General features: G+C 36.3%; 1 protein-coding gene across 1 annotated transcript in view; it reads left to right on the forward strand.

Moving 5' to 3' along the window:
- The window catches only part of MAP3K1 (mitogen-activated protein kinase kinase kinase 1), a 65,798-nt gene extending 42,304 nt beyond the window's left edge, over positions 1–23,494 (forward strand). The window contains exons 3-20 of the mRNA XM_064176569.1: positions 1,166–1,369; positions 3,141–3,341; positions 4,326–4,442; positions 4,998–5,146; positions 7,637–7,758; positions 8,359–8,440; positions 8,553–8,730; positions 10,213–10,503; positions 10,903–11,024; positions 12,059–12,150; positions 12,373–12,562; positions 12,872–14,150; positions 15,016–15,168; positions 16,515–16,677; positions 17,217–17,348; positions 18,847–18,989; positions 19,464–19,595; positions 20,843–23,494. Coding sequence (XP_064032639.1) covers positions 1,166–1,369; positions 3,141–3,341; positions 4,326–4,442; positions 4,998–5,146; positions 7,637–7,758; positions 8,359–8,440; positions 8,553–8,730; positions 10,213–10,503; positions 10,903–11,024; positions 12,059–12,150; positions 12,373–12,562; positions 12,872–14,150; positions 15,016–15,168; positions 16,515–16,677; positions 17,217–17,348; positions 18,847–18,989; positions 19,464–19,595; positions 20,843–20,992 — 3,900 coding nt within the window. The 3' untranslated portion in view covers positions 20,993–23,494. The remainder of the gene's footprint in view (positions 1–1,165; positions 1,370–3,140; positions 3,342–4,325; positions 4,443–4,997; positions 5,147–7,636; positions 7,759–8,358; positions 8,441–8,552; positions 8,731–10,212; positions 10,504–10,902; positions 11,025–12,058; positions 12,151–12,372; positions 12,563–12,871; positions 14,151–15,015; positions 15,169–16,514; positions 16,678–17,216; positions 17,349–18,846; positions 18,990–19,463; positions 19,596–20,842) is intronic.
- Positions 23,495–23,819: the final 325 nt, after the last annotated feature.

The raw sequence follows: 23,819 nt of genomic DNA on the forward strand, positions 1-23,819 counted from the left end.
TTTGATGACTTCATTTTTCCTTGATTTGAAAATGGTAGTGTTTCCTATGTATTGTAATGGAAGCTTATGGAATTTTTGCTAGATGGAAAAAAAAAAGCTGCGGTCTTAGTAGACTCAGGAAAAAAAACACAGAGCTGAGTACCTCAAGTCTCAGCTCTACGAGGCTTTGGAGACCTGTTAGTGCTGCTACCTCTGGGTAATGCTTTTATAGCTTTAGAAATGCCTCAGAAGTGGTTTTAAGAACCTGTGGGCAGATCAAACCTGAAACTTATTAAGCATAGCTACAGTTTTATTCAGTATAATGCTATAATTAGTTGCCTATAAATTTAGTTGCACTGGTTGATGGCAATTCCATGTACTACTTGATGGAAGTGCTAATTTAGGGCTAAGATCATCTGATATGGTAGACAAGTGTTTGGGACAGTTTTTTTAGAACAGAAGTAAAAGGTTCTGTTGGTAACCTTGTCATTAGAACAAACAATGAAAATTCTTGTGAGTGCACCCAAAAATCAATACCTCAAAGAGTCGAGTAACACAAACCATTTCATACTTTACTGCACAGCTCAAAATTGTTTCCCTGCATAGCCCATTTTCCTTGAGGTTTCTGGGGTTTTCAGTACAACTTTTGATGCTCCAGATTCTCCATTACTGTAGTTTGTATTTTACATGTTTTCATCATCTGGTAACTGTAACTTGTCAACAGGCATATGAATTTCCATTCTGACCTCACAGGAATGATATTCATGCATTTTGTGGGTTGATCTGTAGAAATGGCAAACAAGTGATACTTATTGTATATAACAGATAGATCCAATATCATAGATCTTAATATTGTACAATGCCAGCAAAAAAAAATCTTTGGACTTCTACTATCCTAATGGGGGAAGCTGCTGTCCTTTAAGGCATCATGAAGGACAGTTTGAGAATCAAATCAGTTGCTGCCATAACTAATGTAAGTGACACAGGAAAAAAGGTTCTTGCTTTTGTATTGCATACAGATTAACATGATAACTGCTATTACATGTTACTGTTAGAGCCTAGGGAATATGAGAACTTTGGATACTTGGATAATGGTTTAATGCTAGCAGAACAAATTTTGATTAATTTGTTTTGCATTAGTGTAAAATGATCAACTTATTCTAATACATGGCTTCATTCTTGCTAGGTGGTGAAACCTATCCTTGGGAAAGGAGAGGGATTGGAAAGTAACAAACTCTCTCTAGAACCTCAGGCTGAAGGACAGAGCACTGCAGCTTCACCTACACAGAAAGGAAGACGTAGTCCTTCTCCTAGTAGCTCCTCTTCATCGTCTAGAACAGTTAAATCTGAATCACCAGGTGTTAGAAGAAAAAGGGTATCTCCAGTGCCTGTAAGTTGCAAGCTGTGATGTAATTTTTATTTTTTTATATTGTATAGTGTTTTGATTATGAAGGCAATTAATTCTTCCTGCGTAGGGCAGGATGCTGATACAAAGGGACTATGACAGGGTCTTAATTGTGTGAGATGTACAGTACATAACATAGGATATGTTTTTCATGTGTGGAATCCTATTCTTTTAAGTATGTTGTTTTTATTTTAGTTCTGCTTTCAATTTTGAGTTCTAAGAGATAAAATGAAGAAACATAGATATTCAGACATAAAGACATTTAGTTTGGTTTTCACAAAAAGGTGCTGGTAGCTTGTGTTATATTTTATTTTGTTTCCTCTAGTTTTTCCTGCTGATTATTCAGGCAGGTACATTCCATTTGGGATAGGATTGTTTTCCTGCAGGAAAGTGTTACTGGCATGCTACTTCTGGTCCTCTGTTGCAGAACTGACTTATGTGTAAAGATTAGGGAAGGGTTAGGTATGTATATTGTTGGAAGACTAAAGTCTCCATCTTTACATTTGAGTAGAGGAGGGATAAGGTGTTTTGAGCAGTAGTAGATAGCTTCGTTGAGGAAGGTCAAGTATAGTTCACTGAGCAATAGTACCTAATGGGTTTGCTTGTTATATAAATGCTCATCAACAGTTAAGCTTCGGTTGACTTCTCTACAGCTTCATAGTGCCATTAAATAAGATCTAATTGCTTTTATTGTCCTATTACTCTAAACAATGTTTTTAATTCTATGATTCTATGAAAATCAAATAAAGTGCGCTGCCCCTTTGAACTAGGGACAAATACCTCAAGTTACGGCACTGCATAACACCTCCTTACCTCTTGACAAAAGAAAATGAAAGGTTAAGTAAAATGCAAACCAAAACCACATCAACCCACCGAAATATCTGAGTTACCCTTTGATCCATTTTTACTTAATATACACCAAATAAACCAAATAAGATTTTACATGAAAAGCCTTAGAGGTTCAGGCTGTCTTTTATTTAAATGATTTTAATTGCATCATAACATAAAATTCGAAGTGGACAGAAAGCAGATTTTAAATTGGAGAGAGCAATTTATGCATCTCATGATTCTAGAAATGTGAAGAATTTAATTGAAGACAATTTTAACAAAATGTTTGGGACACTGAGGTTTTGATCTTGGGCAAATGAAACAGAAACCGTTGACATACTGAGCCAGAAGCTATTTTCATTGTGCTACATTGTTATTCCTTTTCTTGGCCTATATTCCTTTTGTAAACTGTAGTCACAGAATTTCTGATTTATGACATATGTTAGTGCTGTAACTTAATATAATCAGTTTCTTTACTGAGTCACAACTCTGTAATTATCTTCTGGTTGAAATACACTTGTTAATTCAGTAGTAATATGGAAAGGCAACCAATGGAGACCTGAAAGCAGAAGCAACTGAAAAGACTTCTTTTCTGTAATGATGTCAGACAATTCTTCAGTTACAAAACTTAAGGTGTTTTTTTTTCTGCCCTTGAATTCTGGACATGGAAGAAAAGTAGTCCTTTTCATTCAGTCTCAGATAGTTTGCTCTCTTAGTCCGTGCCACTTGAAGGAGAAAAACAAAATCTAAAACCAACCAAACAGAAGAACAAACAAAACCCCAACCAAAAAATAGAAATAAACAAAACCCAAACCAACACACACCCCTCAAAAAAAACTTTAACAGAAAAGAAAAATTAAAAAAAACCCAACACCTAATTAACCTTACTGTTGTCTTGAAAGTGCTTATGATGGAACCACTTATGTAGTTTCAGAGTGGACGCATAACACCACCTCGAAGAGCCCCATCTCCAGATGGCTTCTCTCCATACAGCCCAGAGGAAACAAGTCGTCGTGTCAACAAAGTTATGCGAGCCAGGCTGTACTTGCTGCAGCAGATAGGACCCAACTCTTTCTTAATTGGGGGAGACAGCCCTGACAATAAATACAGAGTGTTTATTGGGCCTCAGGTAAAGAATGTTTTTGTGTTGGTGGTAGTTTTTATTGTAGTTAATTTTGGAAAGTGGTTCAGAACAAACTAGTTGCCAAACATTCTATAATGTTTAGAAATCGTAGTCTGTGCTTATGTAATATGATGACTGTATTTTGTCAGATACATAACAAGTATGGTAGCTCTGTTTTAAAAACCATTTTAGACAACAACACAAAAGCAGTTTTGGTTTGGAAAGAATTATGGTTGTCCTGTCTATCTCTTCATGCTAGAAATGGCTCCATGTTACAGGTCTTTGGCTAAATTTTAGCCACTTTATTTTCCTGTTTTCTCAGTTGGAATCACTTTATTTAATCTCTTCGTGGAATATATGTAAATGACAAGGATGTGACAATAATAGTGTGATAATTTCATCAATGTCCATAGCAAGGTCTTTTTCATGGACTTCCATAACACATGTGATGCTGCATTGGGGGATATCTAGATTTGAGTAAACAGAAGCATCTCATTTAAGTTTGATTCCTATTATGTTATGGATATATGATGATTGTGTGCATAAATTCCTTTCTAGTATGAAGCGTAGCCATATCTTCAGTTAACTTTTTTTTATCTTAATGGATATTTTCCCTTCAACTGTGTCATTGGAAGGGAAAAAAACCCCAAACAATCGAATATAGGGGGAAAAAAACCCAGCAAAAATACAAGTAAACAAGTGCAAAACAAAACAGCAAAACCACTGCCCCCCCACCATCCAAAAATGTCAATTGAAAACTAATGTAAATATTATCCACTTTTCCGTATGTATTCCTGAAGGTCATTTTGGGAATTCACACTTTCTTTAAAGCCATGTAGTAAGATATTTTTGCCTATATATGAAATACTTTGTTTAAACTTTTTTGGAGGGGTGGGGGATAATATATGTTCTATAATACACTTAAATTTGGAAAAATTATCAATGCAATTATCACTTCAGTGGTGCCTTATCATGTACTTCGCTTTGCAGACTTGTAGCTGTGGACGTGGGACGTTCTGTATTCATCTGCTGTTTGTTATGCTGCGAGTGTTCCAGCTGGAACCCTCGGATCCAATGCTCTGGAGGAAAACACTGAAGAACTTTGAGGTAACTGGTTGTTTTGGTTTGGGTTTTATTTTGTCATTTTAATAGATCTAATGGCAGATCTAAAATATGTTCCAGGTAAAGCTTTTAGGGTATTAAAAGTAATGTCGCTTTTCAAAGCAGTAAGTATACAGTTTTTTTTTTAAATTATAGTTTAAATTGTTTCAGAAGCTCTGAGAGTAGGGGAAAAGAAGCTGCAAATAAAAAATGTGATACTTCAGAGCTCTAGTTCAATGAACGATTCAAATCTTAGATTTTCTATTCTATTTTACTTATGTCCATCTGATTAGCTGAAACAAACAGAACAAGAGTGTTCTTAAGTAATTTTATGTATAGTAAAGCTGTTATTTTAGCATATGAATTTTTTTTGTTGTAAAGTGTTTCTTGTGATGTGTTTTGGTAAGACTTCTTAAATTCCTGTTGCTACTGCCAATGCTTTATTATGAAGATGAATAGATTTTTTTTTCCTTAGCAGAAGTTAAGCTTCAGTAGTATTACTTTTAGTTGCAATCTATACATAGCATGAATACGACTGTTGCTATCTTTTTCTGATGTTAGGTTGAGAGTTTGTTCCAGAAATATCACAGTAGGCGTAGCTCGAGGATCAAAGCTCCATCTCGTAACACCATCCAGAAGTTTGTCTCACGCATGTCAAATTCCCATACATTGTCATCATCTAGTACTTCTACATCTAGTTCAGAAAACAGGTTAGTATTTTTCTAAAGGAATTAAAAGTTTATTGTGTAGTTTTCTTCTGATTTTGGAAGCTTAGAATCGCCTACATTTTTTATTTTATTTAACTGCTTTTATTTCAAGCCACCTGAGTAGTCTCTGTATTCGCAATCAAGTCAAGTATACATTAGTCACCACGGTATCCAGTGGCATATTTGAACATAATTGGAGGTGGTTTTGTTTGTTTGAGTCTGTTTGTTTGTGTGCATGTGGTTTGGTTTGCTTTTGTTTTGTCTGGGACTTTCTGTGGTTTCATTTGGTTTTATTTTGGTGCTCTTTTGGTGATGGTTGTTTTTAACCCTTTATAAACTTAGGAAACTTTTGAAATGTTATTTCAAGACTGAAGCATATGAGCTTTGGAAACATGTTTGCATTTGTTCAAAGACAGCATTTGTACAAATGTTAACAAATGAGGAAACAAATTTTCATTTGTGCTGCTTCAGAGAAATGTTTGTGACTGGCAAAATACTTTAGGTCAATGCACTCTGTGTAAATGTATTTTTAAAAAAAGACAACTACAATAAACCCCTAAATAAATCTATATTAAAAAGAAAAAAAAAACCACAAAACAAAGGCAAAACAATTTATGTAAAATAGGCCATTACTTTTTTTTAAGTAAGCTACTAACGTACTATTAAGTCTACAGTTTATAGAGTATTAATAATGTCCTATTTATAAAAATTAAGTCTCTGATTATTTGATTTTTTTTTTAAGTCCCTGACTTCCACTACATGTTCTTTGTTTGGAGAATATATTGGTTAATTGTTTAAACAAATGATTTGTACATGCATTTGTGGGTGAACTAGACATCATCTAGAGAAGTTAAACCACAGAAATCAATCAAAACCACTTTCTATTGTGTAAGGTGAAATCTAATTTAAGGAATACCTTGATATGTTACTTTGTGATAATAAGCATACAGTTAGATGAATATACTCAGACAGGTTTATAATGTTGATGTAAATGTGGCAGTCTTAGTTTCCCATCATCTTACTTCTCCAAACTGCCAAATTGTGTCACTGCATATAAATTGCATAAATAAAGCCGTTAAATGCATAACCTTCTCTGGAACTACTGTACATGACAAAGTGGTACCTGTAATATATGTACCTTGTGCAGGAGAATTATTTGAGTTGGGGATTTTTTTAAGAGAATTGGTTTCGCTGGATTGCAAGCTTCACTGCATTACTTCTCATTTTTAACAGGGTGAAAGACTCTTCAATTGTTTGCTGTTGTATCTGATCATTAGTTCCTAGCTCTGCCAGCTCAGTGAGATAAATGCTAGTTTGTGCAAGTCTTACATGATATCCTTAATGGAGAACACGCAGCGTCATACTCTTTTGAGATAAAAGTTTATTTAGCTCTGATAATTACTGTGGCTTGCAGTTGGTGGATTTTTTCCCTTCAGTTTCTTCAGAAATTATTTTCAAATCAATACTTGTGTTTCTATATGTGCTGTGGAAATGTATTTTTGATGGTAAGATTATTCTTGTGTACTTTTGAAAAAATTATCAGCCATTTTGCAAGGAAAGAGAAGTTAGTGTCTGTGTGTAGGAATAAAATATACAAATTGATTTTATTATAAGAATACATTGTTGGTGGACAAATACAGGGGTCATGCAAACTTTTAGATGCACAGTAACTGTAACAAATACTTGCCATGAATGGTAAGAACTACAAATATTTGAACAGCTTTACAGATTAAAATCAGTTGTCTTCACTACCTGTTGCTTAAGTTCTGAGTAATTTTTCTGGTGAAATTGTTTTTTACATCAATTTAAAAGTTAAGCTCAGGTTAAATATGGAAGCAGTCTGTGAAACAGAATTTTGTGCATTGGTTTGGGTTTTTTTAAATATCTGCATGTGACATACTGGTATGTTAGTGTTCATGTGTATCTTGCATGTGTTCTTGTTAGTGATAGAAAATTCTCACATGGCTGTTATCTTCTGTTAATTTTTAAAGTCTTATGTGTGTTCAACAATTAGTGTTGACAGTTTCCTGTAATGGGATAAGGACTATCTTGTGACTTAATACTCTGAAAGGAGTGTGATGGAAGAAAACATAGGTAGCTCTCAAAATATAAAAGCTTCTTAATTTTTCAAAACCAAAGGATAGGTAAAAATGCTAAAGTCAGTTTGTTTAAGGAAGCCTTAGTGAAAAAAAACAGAGTGTTCAAGGCTAGTCCTTTCAATTTCTAATGGGTACCTGATCTAACTTGAAAAGATGTCAGGCTTTTTGTGACTTTTCCTTTCATTTCAAACAAATTTTTGTCTGTATTCAGTACTTCTAAAAATTTGGCTGCTTACATATTATTGAGACTGAGATTTAGGAGAACAATTTGTGAATAGCTTGTAGTTAACTCAAAAGTAACTATTCCAAACAGGAAGGTGTTTTTTTTCACTGTTAAAGCCTGTTCTACATTCTAATATGGCTCTTTTACAATCACAATTATCTCTTTCTGTAGTATGAAGGATGAAGAAGAACAGATGTGCCCCATTTGTTTGTTAGGCATGTTGGATGAAGAAAGCCTAACTGTGTGTGAAGATGGCTGTAGGAACAAATTACACCACCACTGCATGTCAATATGTACGTTGTCATTTTTGCCTTCTAGTGACACAAATGTATTATAGCTTAGTGTGTTTTCTCTTTGTTGTGTGTTTTAAAAGCAAAACAAATCTTCAAAATAACAAAACAGAAACATGAGCGTAAGTGATGACTGGTAGCCACTTGTGAGTTTGGTATCATTTGTTTACAGTCAATATGTCTTATTATCAGTTACTCAGAACTCAGGTTTGCAATTTGATGGTTTGATAAAGAAGTTAACTACAAGGCTAGAGGTTTGAGCAAGGTCCAATTAGAGCAAGTTTAGGAACACTTTTAGCCCCCTGCATGAAAGTCATCTGCTATCAGCAAGGTTGAAATATGCACACCTATTACATTAAAGTATATAAACAGTTAAAACTTGCTTTAGTGAAACTACATCTCCCATATTTTAATACTGTTGTAAAATATTGCATTTCAGTTCAGGACTTTGAATAGAAATCATAGTGCTTAAATGAAGCTTGCAAAAACTATGAAAATGCCCACATTTATCAGACTATTTGAAATGGCTCAGTCAGTAATGCCATTTTCAGGTTTTATACACTATAAAAATGAAGTACATATTATGCTGTTGCTGTGTTCCAGGGGCAGAAGAGTGCAGAAGAAACAGAGAGCCACTTATCTGTCCTCTTTGTAGGTCTAAGTGGAGATCTCATGATTTCTATAGGTAAGTCTGTATGTAGCAAACTGTCTTTTTTCTGGATCCTAAAAATGCTGAAGTGTTTACTTTTAGTAAATATTTCAGTTTCTAATTCACATTATTTGTTGTCAATCTGCAGTCATGAATTGCCAGGCTCAGTGGATTCTTCTATTCTCCGTGTGGTTCAGCAACAAACTCAGCAGCAATCTGCAACGGGATCACAGAGAAGAACTCAAGATAGCAATTTTAACCTCCCTCATTATGGGGTCCAGCAGATACCTTCTGCCTATAAAGATTTAGCTGAGCCATGGATTCAGGTAATTTTTACTTTGTGAAAGAAGCTTCAAATGTAAAAACTGATTTTGAGCTGATCTGACAGATCAACAAGTCAAAAATCTGTTTTGAATTTCATCAGCTTTATGGTTGATTATTATTTGAAAGAATTATATTTAACTTTATCAGAAGTGGTCGTATTCTCATCTCTTTATTTTTTAATCGAAGTTTCAGTTTTGGACTTCATCTCAAGCTTCATATTTGGCCACAACAACCCCAAGCAGCACTACAGGCTGGGGTCAGAGTGTCTGGAGAGCAGCCAGGCAGAAAGGGGCCTGGGGTACTGGTAGACAGTAGCTGAACATGAGCCAGGAGTGTGCTCAGGTGGCCAAGAGAGCCAATGGCATCCTCTCCTGTATCAGGAATAGTGTGGCCAGTAGGACAAGGAAGATTATTCTTCCCTATACTCAGCAATGGTCAGGCCACATCTTGAGTTCTGTGTCCAGTTCTGGGCCCCTCAATTCAAGAGATGTGTTGAGGTACTGGAACATGTCCAAGGAAGGATGACAAAGCTGGTAAGGACCTTGAAACACAGCCCTATGGGGAGAGGCTGAGGAAGTTGAGGTTATTTAGCCTGGAGAAGAGGAGGCTTAGGGGTGACCTCATTGCTGTCTACAACTACCTAAATGGAGGCTGTAGCCAGGTGGGGGTTGATCTCTTCTGCCAGGCAACCAGCAACAGAACAAGGGGACACAGTCTCAAGTTGTGCCAGGAGAGGTCTAGGCTGGATGTTAGGAGAAAGCTCTTTATAGAGAGAGTAATTTGCCATTGGAATGGGCTGCCCAGGGATGTGGTGGAGTCACAGTCCCTGGAGGTGTGCAAGAAAAGACTGGATGAGGCACTTAGTGCCATGGTCTAGTTGATTGGCTAGCCCTGGGTGCGAGGTTGGACTGATCTTGGAGGTGTCTTCCAACCTGGTTGATTCTATGATTCTGTAAAGGTCCAGGTAATAAAGCTCAGGATTCTTAACATGTTTTGATTATCCAGATATCACATAAATACAATGTTGCCACTTATTGTTACCTAAGTTAGGTTGTGAGACGGGAGCCAAATGCCTAGAGATAATTTCAAATGAGCACACTTAAAAGCAGAAGTTGTATTGCCAGTATTTCTTTTGTAATTTTTGTTGGGAAACCTTGGTTTCAGGGTGGCCTGTGCCAGTGTCTATAAACAGTCTCTATATTGAATAATCGAAATCCAGAGTGAATTAAATTATCCATAAAGGCATTCTCCAGCTTCTTTTGACAGAGTTTTTGTGTTGAATAACAACTGATGACTTGTTATTTGTGTTGTTTCATTCCAATCAGAGAACCTTTAAGACACAGTACCTTCTGACATGTTTTTGTTGCCAGATTTAAGATTTTTCACCAGAAACATTTGTCTTTTTTCTGATTACCACTCTTAGGTGTTTGAGTTGCATTATTACTTAGTTTGACTCCTGTAATATTGCTTTTTCTCGTTGTCAGGTATTTGGAATGGAGTTAGTTGGCTGCTTGTTTTCTCGAAACTGGAATATACGAGAGATGGCACTTAGACGTCTTTCCCACGATGTTAGTGGTGCTCTGTTACTGGCTAATGGTGAAAGCACTGGAAATTCTGGAAGTAACAGTGGAAACAACACAAGTGCTGGAGCTCTGGGAGCAGCTAGTGGGTCGTCTCAGACCAATGTCTCAGGAGATGTGGTGGTGGAATCCTGCTGCAGTGTGCTGTCCATGGTCTGTGCTGACCCTGTCTACAAAGTGTATGTTGCTGCTTTAGTAAGTAGTTGTTTACTTGTTGTATTCTAGGAATGTCTAATTTAATTTTTCAAGGCGAGAGAAAGGGAGATGTATGAAGTCAGGAATCTGGTAATTGTTGTTGCGCATCATTATGAAAATAGGATGAATAAAATCCTACAAGAGTGGCATGCCATGGCTTTGTCCAAATTTTAAGAAACTCTTGTTACTTCTGTTGTTAACAGTAGTTATCTGACTTGGTACCTTGAAATCACGAAGAGTACGGGATAAATTGTAACAGTGGATATAGTAAGCCATTTATCAGTGGAATACTGAAAGGATATTTTTAATGCCATGTATATAAAACTGCTTACAACTCTTAAAGTAAAAATTGTGCAGTGAACTTGATTTCATATGTAGCATTTTTTTCCTTTCTCTTAGAAAACTTTAAGAGCCATGCTAGTATATACACCTTGTCATACTTCCACAGAGAGAACTAAACTACAGCGCCTTCTCAAGCCAGTTGTAGAAACAATATTAGTTAAATGTGCAGATGCTAACAGGTAAGCTTTCTCAGAAAATTAAAATTCATTTTGTTACTAACATGTCTTGAAACGTCATTTGTCATTTATACGGGACCAGGAGACTCCTCATAGATGATGGTAAAATAAAATGTGTGGATCATAACCATAAGTAGGTCGTATTTTTGTTAAAGCCTAATTGCTACCAACAGACTTCTGGTTTGAAAGAAGTAGCTTTTGAAGGCACTTGATCTTATTTTTCCAATGCCTGCAGATCTTAAATGATACTTGTTTTCACAAATTTTCCCTGCCCTTAAAATATAGGAAGGTAAGTGCAGTCACCAACTGTCTTCTCCATTTCAGTTGATAATGCTTTGGTTGAATTCTTAGGACCCACCTTTAAGCAGTCAGCAATTATCCTTCAGCAAGTACTTATTGTGTATGTTTCCTGCTTCAACAAAAGCTGTTGTACACCCATGCAATGAAGTGTTAATGTAAGATTTGTACTTACTATTTCATGATGCAATCTTAGGAGTGATTATTCTGAGTGAATGCTTTTGACATTTCAGGCTTAAGTAGTCCATGTTTCCCTGTTGTGGGCTGCCCTGCCTGTTCTGTTAGACCAACCATCTCTTCACCTTTGCAGTAAACTGCATGCAGAATTCCCACCAGCTTTGCCTCTTTAGGTGTAGTTCCTATGCAACATTTGTTTCTGAAACTGCAGCTAAAGATGCCCTGGTAATCGTCTAGCAATAGAATATCTACAGTTAAAGAAGTTAAATAAAACTGTGTGTTGTGTTGCTGGATTCCTAGATTTGGCCTGCTTTTGCAAGAGGATGAGGTCTTACTGGGATTTTTGTTTATTTGTTCCTGCTTGACATGACACTTCTGAAAGTATCTTGGTAAAAAATGACACAAATATTAGTAGATTACACATAATGTACTGGAGTAAAGTCATGTGAAATTGGTTTTTTTTCTGTGCACAATTCCAAGTTAGCAATGATTATAATGAGTAGAATGTTCTTCCTTGAAAGCATCTGCTAAAAGATTTATTTTATTGTTTTAATTTATTACAGTCGAACAAGTCAACTTTCAGTCTCAACACTATTGGAGATGTGTAAAGGCCAAGCGGGCGAGCTGGCAGTTGGGAGAGAAATACTTAAATCTGGTAATAATAGCTCTTCAGTCATAATTGAATTACAATTAAAAGCAAATGTGCAGAATTGTTTTAATAGGTATATCCAATGTCAGCATGACTAAGAAGCTTTTCAGCAGCTTCTGAGGGAAGGGAGTAATTATATATTTTTGTAAGATACAGTTCTAATCTTTATTTTGGGCAGAATGTAGATTATATCTAATCTTTACTGTATGAACTTTTTTTTTTTTGTAGGGTCTATTGGTATTGGTGGTGTTGATTATGTCTTAAATTGTATTCTTGGAACCCAAACCGAATCCAACAACTGGCAAGCACTGCTGGGAAGACTTTGTCTAATAGAGAGACTTCTGTTGGAATTTCCTGGTGAATTTTATCCTCATATTGTCTGTGGAGATATTTTACAGGCTGATACCATAGTAGACAGGTACTTGCTTACACTATGTGATGATTGCTCCTCATAGTTGAGCGTGGTGTTGGTGATTTCTGGCAAATAAAATGTTCTAATTCCTGTAACAAACAGTATGATTCATATACAGAAGTGCACTTAGTTTATGAAATGAATAATTATTAAAACATACAAATTTTGAATCAATTTTGAGGCACTAGTGTAGCATTATATCCCCTTTCTACAGCAGAACTGACAGCTAAATACACTGTCTTATACCAACTTCCTTGGCACTAGTTAACTAAAGCATTCCGTTGTATAAAACATATCTTTTCTTTTTTTTTTTAGATATAAGAAACTTCTCTCCCTCCTAACTTTCACCTTGCAGTCAATTGACAATTCCCATTCAATGGTTGGTAAACTATCACGGAGAGTATTTTTGAGTGCAGCAAGAATGGTGGCAAGAGTGCCCCATGTTTTTGTAAAGCTATTAGAAATGTTGAGTGTGACAAGCTCAACTCATTATGCAAGGATGCGTCGACGTCTGATGGCAATAGCAGATGAAATGGAAATTGCAGAAGCTATCCAGCTAGGCATGGAAGAAATGCAGTCCGGGGAATGTCGACATGAAGACTTTTTGCAGCTGCCTGTACCAGATAACTCTCCAGAAGCTACAGAAAGTAATACTCCTAACAATACTATTCAGTTATCAGGGAAAAGTGCAAAAAGTTTAAGTGATAAAACACTGAGTGCCAGTCCGGAGGACATTTCTGAGATGCTGACTGGCCTTGCTGTGGGACTTCCTGTTTCATCAGTAACCACTGAGCAACCAAAGCCAGCCATTCAAACAAAAGGAAAACCCCACAGTCAGTGTTTGAACTCATCTCCCGCAACCAGTCATTCCCAGTCACTATTCCCAACACTTTTGTCACCCTCAAGCCCATCTGTACCAGCTGGCACTGTAACAGATGTCTCTAAACTCAGAACTCAGGGATTTGTTCCCTGCAAAGTCCCTTCACCTTCTCCTCAAACAGAGCGGAAACTTTCTCTCCAGTTTCAAAGAAATTGTTCTGATAATAAAGAACCAGAGAAACTTTCTCCAGTTTTCACCCAAGCCAGGCCATTGCCATCCAGTCACATACACAGGCCAAAGCCATCACGACCCACCCCAAGTGATGTGAACAAGCAGGGAGAAACCTTAAAACAGAGTATGACACTTGACCTGAATGATGCTTCGCAGTGTGATGGCAATAGTAGTAGTACTAGCAGTGCAGTTATACCAAGTGAGGAGACAGTGTTCACACCAGTAGATGAAAAATGTCGATTGGATGCTAATGTGGAGCTCAATTCCAGTATTGAGGACCTACTGGAGGCATCTATGCCCACAAGTGATGGCACAGTTACGTTCAAGTCTGAAGTTGCAGTTCTTTCTCCTGAGCGGGCAGAAAATGATGATACTTACAAAGATGATGTTAATCATAATCAAAAATGCAAGGAGAAGATGGAGGCCGAAGAGGAGGAAGCTTTAGCAATTGCTATGGCAATGTCAGCCTCTCAAGATGCCCTGCCAATAATTCCCCAACTTCAGGTTGAAAATGGCCAAGATATCATAATCATTCAACAGGATGTAAGTATATCTGTGGGTGTTTAGCATAACTCTCAGCTGAGGTTTGCTGATATTGTAAGTCAGTGCTGCTGTGTTTCCAAAGTTATATGAAGGACAAAGGTCCTCAATACCCTCTTCTAGGAGTTAGAGTCTAAACAGCCTGCCAGATGAGGATGCTAACAAAATCCTTCCAATCCTAGTAAGTTTAGAGAAGGTATTTGGAAGAGAAATGTCATGTTATGTACCAACCCTTAACATGGCAAAGAAAGAGGTGTAGAAGTCATGAAGCCAGGAAATTAGAACAAAGTTTTTAAGCACATGTAGGACTGTACTGAGTGTTGACTGACTTTGGATGCAGTAGTTCAAAATCCAAGCTAACTTCTGAAAGAAAAGGGAAAGCTGGAAGAGGTTTTCTTGACTGTACATCTGGTGTGAGATTTAGAAGTGGGGAAAAAAGATACTTGTTTGCAAATAGACAAAAGCACAAAAAGTGAGAATGGAGCAAGTACTTAGGATCTTTTGCATAAAGTAACAACATGCAAAGCATAAAGTGGAATAAATTAAGTAGAAAACTGTTTACTGTTAGTACTATCTAAAACCTTAACTAGACATGAGATCAGGAACAGAAAAATTCTTTTTCCTACTTGCGTCCTTAAATCTTTCCATTTCACTGTCAGGCGGTAACAGATGAGGCTCTCAGCTCTTAGAGGACGAGTATGTGGATTAGGGAATACTTTTGTGTTCTGGTCTCAGCTGAAACATACAGTGTGCCAGTATAAAAGCTGTAAGGGAGAGAAGAAGCTTGGATATTTAGTAACCTTCTAGAATGTCTACATTAAAGATGAATGCTAATACCCACAGAATTGATTAGCAATTTGATTTGCAGACACCAGAAACCTTGCCAGGACATACCAAAGCAAAACACCATTACAGAGAAGATGCAGAATGGTTGAAAGGTCAGCAAATTGGCCTTGGAGCTTTCTCTTCCTGTTACCAAGCTCAGGATGTGGGAACGGGGACGTTAATGGCTGTAAAACAGGTAAATATTTCAAATACTTCACTCTCTTCAATATTCTGTGCTTTGTCCTCAATATTTCCTTGGAATATTAAATATGAAAGCTGTTTGCTCTTACCAAATTCTTGTTTCTTGCTGCTTCTGCTCCCTGATATGTGTTTACATATAATACACAATAAAAAATCTTTTCATGCATGATATTAACATAATATTTTCAATTTTCCACTTTTCTTTGAAATGGAAAAAAAAGATGGAAAAACCCCTAACCAAACCCAAATAAACCAACAACTTGTAGGGTTTTTTATATATCTGTTTTTTTGCATAGGCTTAAAATTCATTTTTTACTTTCACCAAGTTGCTAAATCAGTGGCAGAACTAGGCATGGAGCCCAGGTCTCTTGATTACAAATTAACACTCTATTTGCAAGGTACCTATTAAATGTAGCTTCCTCTTAACTTGTCAAGATGTTTTCTTAAAACACTTTAAATGGAGGAAATGTAGTTTAATGCTTGTTTCCTCTGATTCAACAGCTAATTTTGAAGCAAATATTTCTAATATTTATGTTGATAGACACACAAGTATGACTAAGAAGAGAGGCTCAAATGCATGTTTCACTTAAGATTTTTGAAGGCTCTTGATAGGAGTAAATCTTTCATAGTTAAAGCACCCTAGTTCTGAATTGGTGAGGCATAGGAGGAATTGTAATGCTAGTATTTTCTTATTAATTTTAAATTAACTTCTCCCCATGGAATTGAGCAATTTCAAAACATTTTATCACTATTCCTCCTCTAAACTGTTTTGGTTGTGACCTTAGTCCTTGAGGCTCCTCCTGAAGAGGTGATGCCCAGAGGACGTTCTCTGCAGAAACCATTGAGATATAGCACAGGTCAGGACTGGGTCTCACTGCAGTTCTGTTACAGGACTTCTGATCTCCCTTCCCCTACCTCCGCTGCCCACACCATCAGATTTCCAGGGTAAGGTGTTTAGTTACAAAACAGATAGTTCAACTAGCAAAAATCATACTTACAGGAACACTGCCAAAATCTCATTTCAAGGCTTTCTTTTTCTCCAGCATATGAAAAATTAGTAATTTTTCTTAGTTTAAGCAGGGGAGAATGAAGAGGGAAGTTTCCCCATTCCATACTTGGAGGTATTTCTCTTGACATATCCCCAGAACATCACTCTCAATTTTCCACAACTGTCTCACGTGGAGACACATTCTCAGCTGAGGGGCTTGACAGAAAAGGATACTTGCAGTTTATTGATAGTGAAAAGAGATTGAAACCCATCCATTCTACTGATTGTACTGAAGAGGGTATGCATGACTGATAATTCTGTGAGATAAGTCTGATTACTTCATTTCAAAACAGGTGACATATGTCAGGAACACTTCGTCAGAGCAAGAAGAGGTAGTTGAAGCACTGAGAGAAGAAATAAGGATGATGAGTCATCTGAACCATCCTAACATTATTCGAATGTTAGGTGCTACATGTGAGAAGAGCAACTATAACCTCTTTATTGAATGGATGGCAGGTAAACAACTATGATGGCTACAAAAATGAAAGTATCAGTGGAGTCTTCAACTGTGTAGTTTCCTACTGCATTATGATTCACTTAGCAAATTTGCTGGAATTTGCTAATTTCCAGTTAAAGTAGCTGGAAACTGGAGGGAAAAATACTTCTTTTTCCTCAATTTCTTAATCTAAACAAGGGTTTCTAAACTTGAGAGAGAGGCAGTTTAGCTGGAAATATATCAGGCTGATGTAACATGAAGTTAAAGCTGGTTTTAATACATGTCATTTAGGTTTGTCTTAACCATTCTCATACAAGTTGTGTGATGACGTACAAAGGCTTTAGTGAACCTGAAATAAATTACTGATAATATGTAATAAGTAGGATGCTTCAGGGAAAAATCTTACGCATGTTACGTGGTAATTTAGAAAAATTTGGAATACCAATATCAAGTTGAAATTTTAGAAGATACTGCTGCATTCTACTAGTACAAAATAGAAGTGTTGATAAAATGTATGTTGGTTTTGGGTTTTGTTTTGTTTCTTTTTCAAATCTTCTAGGTGGTTCAGTTGCTCATTTGCTAAGTAAATATGGAGCCTTCAAAGAATCAGTTATTATTAATTACACAGAACAACTGTTACGTGGCCTTTCTTACCTTCATGAGAATCAGATAATCCATAGAGATGTTAAAGGTGAGAATTACTTTGAATGCCTTTTAAAAAAGAATATTCAGAAAGCATCATCTAGTTTAGCTTGAGATGCATTGCTTCTCTGAGATACCATCTCAACAGTTGTGTTTCAGTTGGGTTTGTCTGATCATTCTGTAGAACTTCTAATTACTGAAGTTAGTAAGTTCATAGCATGCTTGGGGATATTTGCTACTCATTCCAATACTTTAGAAATTTTTGTTTTCTCAGTTTGTTCAGACAAGGTAGGAAGTGGCCACATAGCTTTAAATACTGCTAGTTAAATTAATGCAAATGCGTGCACTGAAAGGATAGTAAGATTTGTGAATGGGACAAGATAAGTCAAACTTCTCATATGTAAGAATATTGTGGTAACTTTTCTTCCTTTGTCACAATTTAAAATAATCACATTTGCGCTATGTTTGAGAAAAACACAGGCTTTATTGGGAAATACCAGTCTTAATAAACTTTTTCATTTAATGTCGCTATACCTGCAGTGGTCCTGGGCATCAGCTGCCCCAAACACACAAGGATTCACCCAGACTAAACTCAGTCAGCTGGAAGTTAAAGAATGAAGATTTATATTCACACCTTAGCACAATTTACAAGCATATATATATACACAATATATTACAACTATTTACAACTATATACAGTTACATACAAGTTAAACATAATACAGAAATACAGGACCCCTCCCAGCAGCTAGAGTGCCCAGGAAGGGCTCCCAACCACCCTTCCATCTTCTTTCCACCCTCTCCCTTATCCCAGAGTCTCCCTACATACAAGGTGATCTGAAAACGTCAGCAAGGGGTGTTACAAGCAGAATTAGTCAGTAAATGTGTGGGGGTGAGGCAGAAGAGTTAATACAGCAAAGGCCAGGCAGAGACTGTCTTACATATGTTTGTGTCTCAGCAGAACAAATGAGTAATTTAGACATCACTATATTTTCTTTTCACAGCCAAAATCTAATTCCTCTCATTAAAATATTCCAATTAGCCTCAAACCAGCACAATACCTAGTCATGAACTAGAGAGATCTCAGATAAATAGCAACATAGCAATGGCAAATATTTGTCTTTAATATTGTTCAAATAGGAAAACTTTTGATTCCTCTGCAGTTCTCTTTAAGATAACTCAAAGTTGTTTAATAATAAAGTAAGTCTTAATTTCACAGGGAGCTTTAGGTTTTTAGGTTACTATTTTCTTTTATTATTCTGCCTCCAGGCAGAATAATGTTCTAGAATCCTGTGTTTCACCCTATTTTGAAAGTTTGATTGATTCTCTAAGTCTCTTGAACAGCCTCAAGCTGTGTGCGGTATCATTCAGGCATAACAGAAAAGTGGTGTTATTAGACTTTGTCCTTGATTTTTATATTTCCTTGATTGGGAGTGGGGAATGTCAACCTATATATAATTTTGAACCGGAGGGAGGAAGAGTGTCTGTTCATCCTTTTGCATTTCATAGAGAGCCAACTAGCAGTATTTTTATTATGCTGTTGACAGGTGCCAATTTGCTAATTGACAGCACAGGTCATAGATTAAGAATTGCTGATTTTGGAGCTGCAGCCAGGTTGGCATCAAAAGGAACGGGTGCTGGGGAGTTTCAGGGACAGTTGTTGGGAACTATTGCATTTATGGCACCAGAGGTAAGAAACCAGTTTTGGAAGTTACTTCAAAAAAGCTTGTTTGAATTTTTTAGGCTAATTTGTAGAGCCAAATAACATGAAAATACGTTTTAAGTTGTATTTGTTCCAAACAATAGGAATGATTCCAGCATGGTGTTGATGACATTTATTTTCTTGCTATCAAAGATGTTTTCAGTAGTTTGTTACAAAATCTATCGTTAAGTACTGCTACTAAAGCCTAAGTGACCAAGTTGGTTAAGAGCTAACTCTTGCAAGGTGCTTTGCCTCTTGGTCAGGTATTTTATTCAGTAGCCCTCCACAGCTCTAAAATCTGATGGCATTTACATGAGTTATCACTGTCTCAACCTGAAATGTTAATCATAATACACTTAGTTGGTGGTATTTTTAAAAAATATTTCCTTTTTTCTTCTAAATTTTTTATTTAGGAGACTCTGAATTGAGTAATCTGAGCTTTGTTCTGTCTTGTCTGTGCAGGTTCTGAGGGGTCAGCAATATGGTAGGAGCTGTGATGTGTGGAGTGTTGGCTGTGTTGTTATAGAAATGGCTTGTGCTAAACCTCCCTGGAATGCAGAGAAACACTCCAATCATCTTGCTCTTATATTTAAGGTGAGCTATCTTGTTGCTACCAATATGCTAAAAAAAGACACTGGCTATTTTCATATACAGCAATGTGAATTTTATAAAAGCATCCAAGTAGTAGAGATTATTGCAGTAGTTCATCTTTATACTTGAGCTGTTAGTACAAAATCAATACTGATACCAAAAAAATCATACTTGTTTGTTCAAAAAAAAAAGGCTATCAGCACAACAATATGCAGAAGAACCTAAGATATAAATACATAGTGTAAGAAGCTGAAAAAAAATTGGGAGCGGAGTTGATTGTGACTCTAAGCAGAACATTGGGATTAGACATTTCTTGTAATTCTATAAAATACAGGAGTAAAATAAGTTTTTTGTACCATGAAACATTTATATATTTGTATTTGATAGTGGGAAATGTCATTTTGTAAAAACCTGATGTTCAAAATTCAGGCATCGCTGAAAGACATTTACCACTGTGCCATGCTATGTATGAATACTGCCCCTACATTTCCTAGGTCATCGATAGTGACATTTCATGTTTCTTACTTAGATAAATTTAGGTATATTCTGACTGAACTGCAAACGAACTAAAACTAGTGCTGCAAGTGAAGAAAGTGATTACTAGCATTTTCACTAGCGTAAGGAAGTGTCCACGAAACAGAACTAGCACAGCAGCACTCAGGTATAAACCATTCATGATAAGAGATGCAGTTGTCTTGGTTCTGTGTTTCTGTGAATTTGGTAGTGCCACCCTGGTGTTCTCAATCATCTTGCTTAATGTGATCCAAAGAAAACAAAATCTGTCTGAGGGACTGCTCTTTAGGGTGGTAGTAGAAATACAGTAAAGACAATGCAAGTGAGAGTACCGAGTTTAACATGTCATAATGAGACATTACACGGCTTAGTGTATCTCAGTGTGGGTATATGCCAGTAACAGTGATGGTGACTAGTAGACTAAAGAATATTCCTGTGGATGGCGTAAGAGCCTGCTTAGTAGATGATGACTGCAGATTGTTGCTGTAAGAAGAAAATTGTGGGAGAGGAGTGAAAGGAAAGAGGCAGGTTGTGAAAGGCTATAAATGTGAGGGCAACTTTAGACTCAAAACAAATTGGTAATAATCTTCCAACTGCAGTAGGAAATATGCTAAGTGGAGAAAAGCTTGTAAGTATAGCTCCTCACCTGAAAACTATCATCTTGTGGAATATTTTTGGGGTAGGAGAAGGCACTTAAGAACTACTGACTTCTAAAGAGTTATTTTCCATTTGTTCAGATTGCTAGTGCAACTACTGCTCCATCAATTCCTACACATCTGTCTCCTGGTTTGAAAGATGTGACACTTCGCTGTTTAGAACTTCAACCTCAGGACAGACCACCATCAAGGGAGCTGCTGAAACACCCAGTCTTCCGTACTACTTGGTAGCTACCACGTATAAGGCTGGAACACTGAAGAAGATGCTACTGAATATACAATAACTGTCTTGCAGTGCAGTGAAGCACAGCAAATCACATTATTCTGCTGGCCTTAGTGATAGATACATCAAGGACTTAAAGCCAGTGGAGAACCCTACCTAAGTATGTGATCGACAAATCGAGATCTTTACCTAAGCTCATTATGCAACATTTCACAACTTGTGCAGAGATTTGTAAACTGTGCCTTTCAAACATCTGGCTCTGTGTGAATACAAAAGCATTTTTCCTTAAATCTGCATGATTATTTAGCAGAGAAGTGATTTTTCTTTTTTAAACTTCATTTAGAGCACTTTTTCAGCACGGAGGGGCTGAGGGGCTCAGGATCTATTTTAACATAGCAGTTATCGTTCCATTTCACATCATGTAGATGTAAGCAGAGAGGGGATTCTGCAATTAGTCAATTTTTAGTGCTGGTCAGAAGGAAGTTCTGTATCTGTCCTATTTAATGACACAAAGTTCTCGGATTAACAAATCCAAACATGGATGGATACTTCAAAAGAACTTCCTTAAAGTAAGAGCAGGCAGTCGTGGCTCACTGCATCCACTACTGACCATGTAATTTCTTTTGAAATTAATGTTTGTTTTCAATGTGTTTTTAACTTTCAGGGAAAGATGCTCTTTTAAAATAGTCTTTAGAAAAAGAGATGCAAGCTGTGTTATGGAACATCTTGCTTGTAGGAGAGTTTTAAAAACAGATTAGCTGTAAAACTGAAAAGAAATTAAATGCCACCTTCAACAAGGCAGTGTTGAAGGGTCTGATAGTATAGGCTATTTAAAAAAAAACAAAGTAAAGAAAAAATAATATTCTGCACAAAAAACTTAGTCTGAATCATGCTAAAAGTTGTTGAGCCTTCTCATATAGCAGCTGCTTCAGGCAAATCATGTAGAGAGGTTTCATGTTAAACCCAACTGCCATTAAAGTTTATGGGGGATCTTGTCTTGTACTTCAGTGGGAGCAGGTGCCGACTGTTTGTGTAACGAAACTGAGGTCATGTTCTCTACTGATAAGTTTTACCTGCTGTTTTCCTTCTGCCGTACATCATCTATTTACTGTAGCCATTAGTGATAATTTAATTTGAAATCATTGAAAATATTACCATAAGAAAGGTATTTATTTGAACAAGAAATAAACTTGGACTTGAAAAGAAAGATAAAGTAAAATGTGAAGTAAAGCTTCACCTGTAGTGCAGACCTTACCTTTTTTTTTCAGCAGGTGTGTTTGTTTTTTTTAAAAAAATTATTTTAAAGGCAGGTTTTTAGATTCTGATGCATGTAATACTGAAGGAAAATGGCAGCTTTTCTTTTTTTCTTTTTAAAAATGGGGATATTTTTTAAATCAAATAGTGATTGTGTTTAATCCATTATGAAAAAAATACTGTCTATGTTTTAACTCTTCAGAAGCCAGTTGGACTGGATTGTTGGACTGAAATAGAATTGGTTTTCAGTGACTCAGGACAAACTAAATAAGCTACAGTACATTAGAAATGTACCATACAAATTGGACATAAAACATCTGAAACATAAGTTTACAGGAATGATATTGCTGATACTAATTAAAGAAAAAGGTAGTGTCATTAGTTGTGGATATGCTTCTTTTGGAAATTTTACATTCCTTTGTTTTGGAAGATGGTGGACTTTGAAGAGTTAAAAAGATAATACTGAAATGTGAAGTTTGGTAGCTCTAACTGTTTTGTACTTGACTCTTGTTTTGTTTGACCACTTTAGAATTTCTCATTCTGATAAGATTGTTTCCAAGTCTTTCTCATGCGCAAGCTTTAAAGGATGCACTCTTGCCAATTCATGTACTGGAAGATCAATTGTCAGTTTAATAGTGTTTCTGGCAGAAATGTAAATTGTATAAACTGATGAACCTCAGCTAATCAGTATTACTTTGTAAATCACCATGCCTACCACATTTCAAACTTAAACTGCCTCTAGGTGTCCAAATACGTTTGTTTGAATTTGTGTTTCCCTCAGCTTGCTGGTAACTGTGGTGTTTTTAAAATGCAGATGTGATATTCTTATTTCTTTGGATCAAAGCTGGACTGAAAATTTTATTGTGTAATTTTTTTTTCTTGTGTTCTTAATGTTATTTGGTACTTAAGTTGTAAATAACGTCTACTGCTGTTTATTCCAGTTTCTACTACCTCAGGTGTCCTATAGAGTTTCTTCTACCAAAGTTCACTTTCACAATGAAATTATATTTGCTATGTGACTGATTCCTAAGACTTCCAGGGCTTAAGGGCTAGCTTCTATTAGCACCTTACTGTGCAAGCAAATTTTACAGAAATCTCTGGGTTAAGAAATTTGGCTTCATTTTATCCTTTGTTATTTTAAATATATCAAGATATTTTAATTAAGTTTTTACCCCATTGAACCAATTTTATATAGTATAATTTGTACCTATTTTGGTGGGTTTTGTCTTTATAGTAAATAAAAGTTTTTGAACAAATTTTGTCTTTTTGCTTGTGTTACAAATGTAAACTCATTCAGTGTACACCTGTTTGTACATAGTTTTGCATGCAACACTGTGTCAATTTAATTTCCAATATTACATGACACATATTAATGATAACTGGCTGATATATGTACATCAGTAAAGAGTGCTTAAAGGGCAGCAAGAAAGTGATTTTTTTTTAACTGGTAACAAAATTAGGAACTTTTTATGCCAACGCTGTATCTGTGAACCTCGCTTATGCCCCGAGACCAAACATTAAATGTCTTAAGTTCTGCATTACTTCAAATGTAGCTCTTAATTACCAAATTATGTGAGCTGA

The sequence above is a fragment of the Pogoniulus pusillus genome, chromosome Z, assembly GCF_015220805.1.
Source record: "Pogoniulus pusillus isolate bPogPus1 chromosome Z, bPogPus1.pri, whole genome shotgun sequence".
Taxonomy (NCBI): domain Eukaryota; kingdom Metazoa; phylum Chordata; class Aves; order Piciformes; family Lybiidae; genus Pogoniulus; species Pogoniulus pusillus.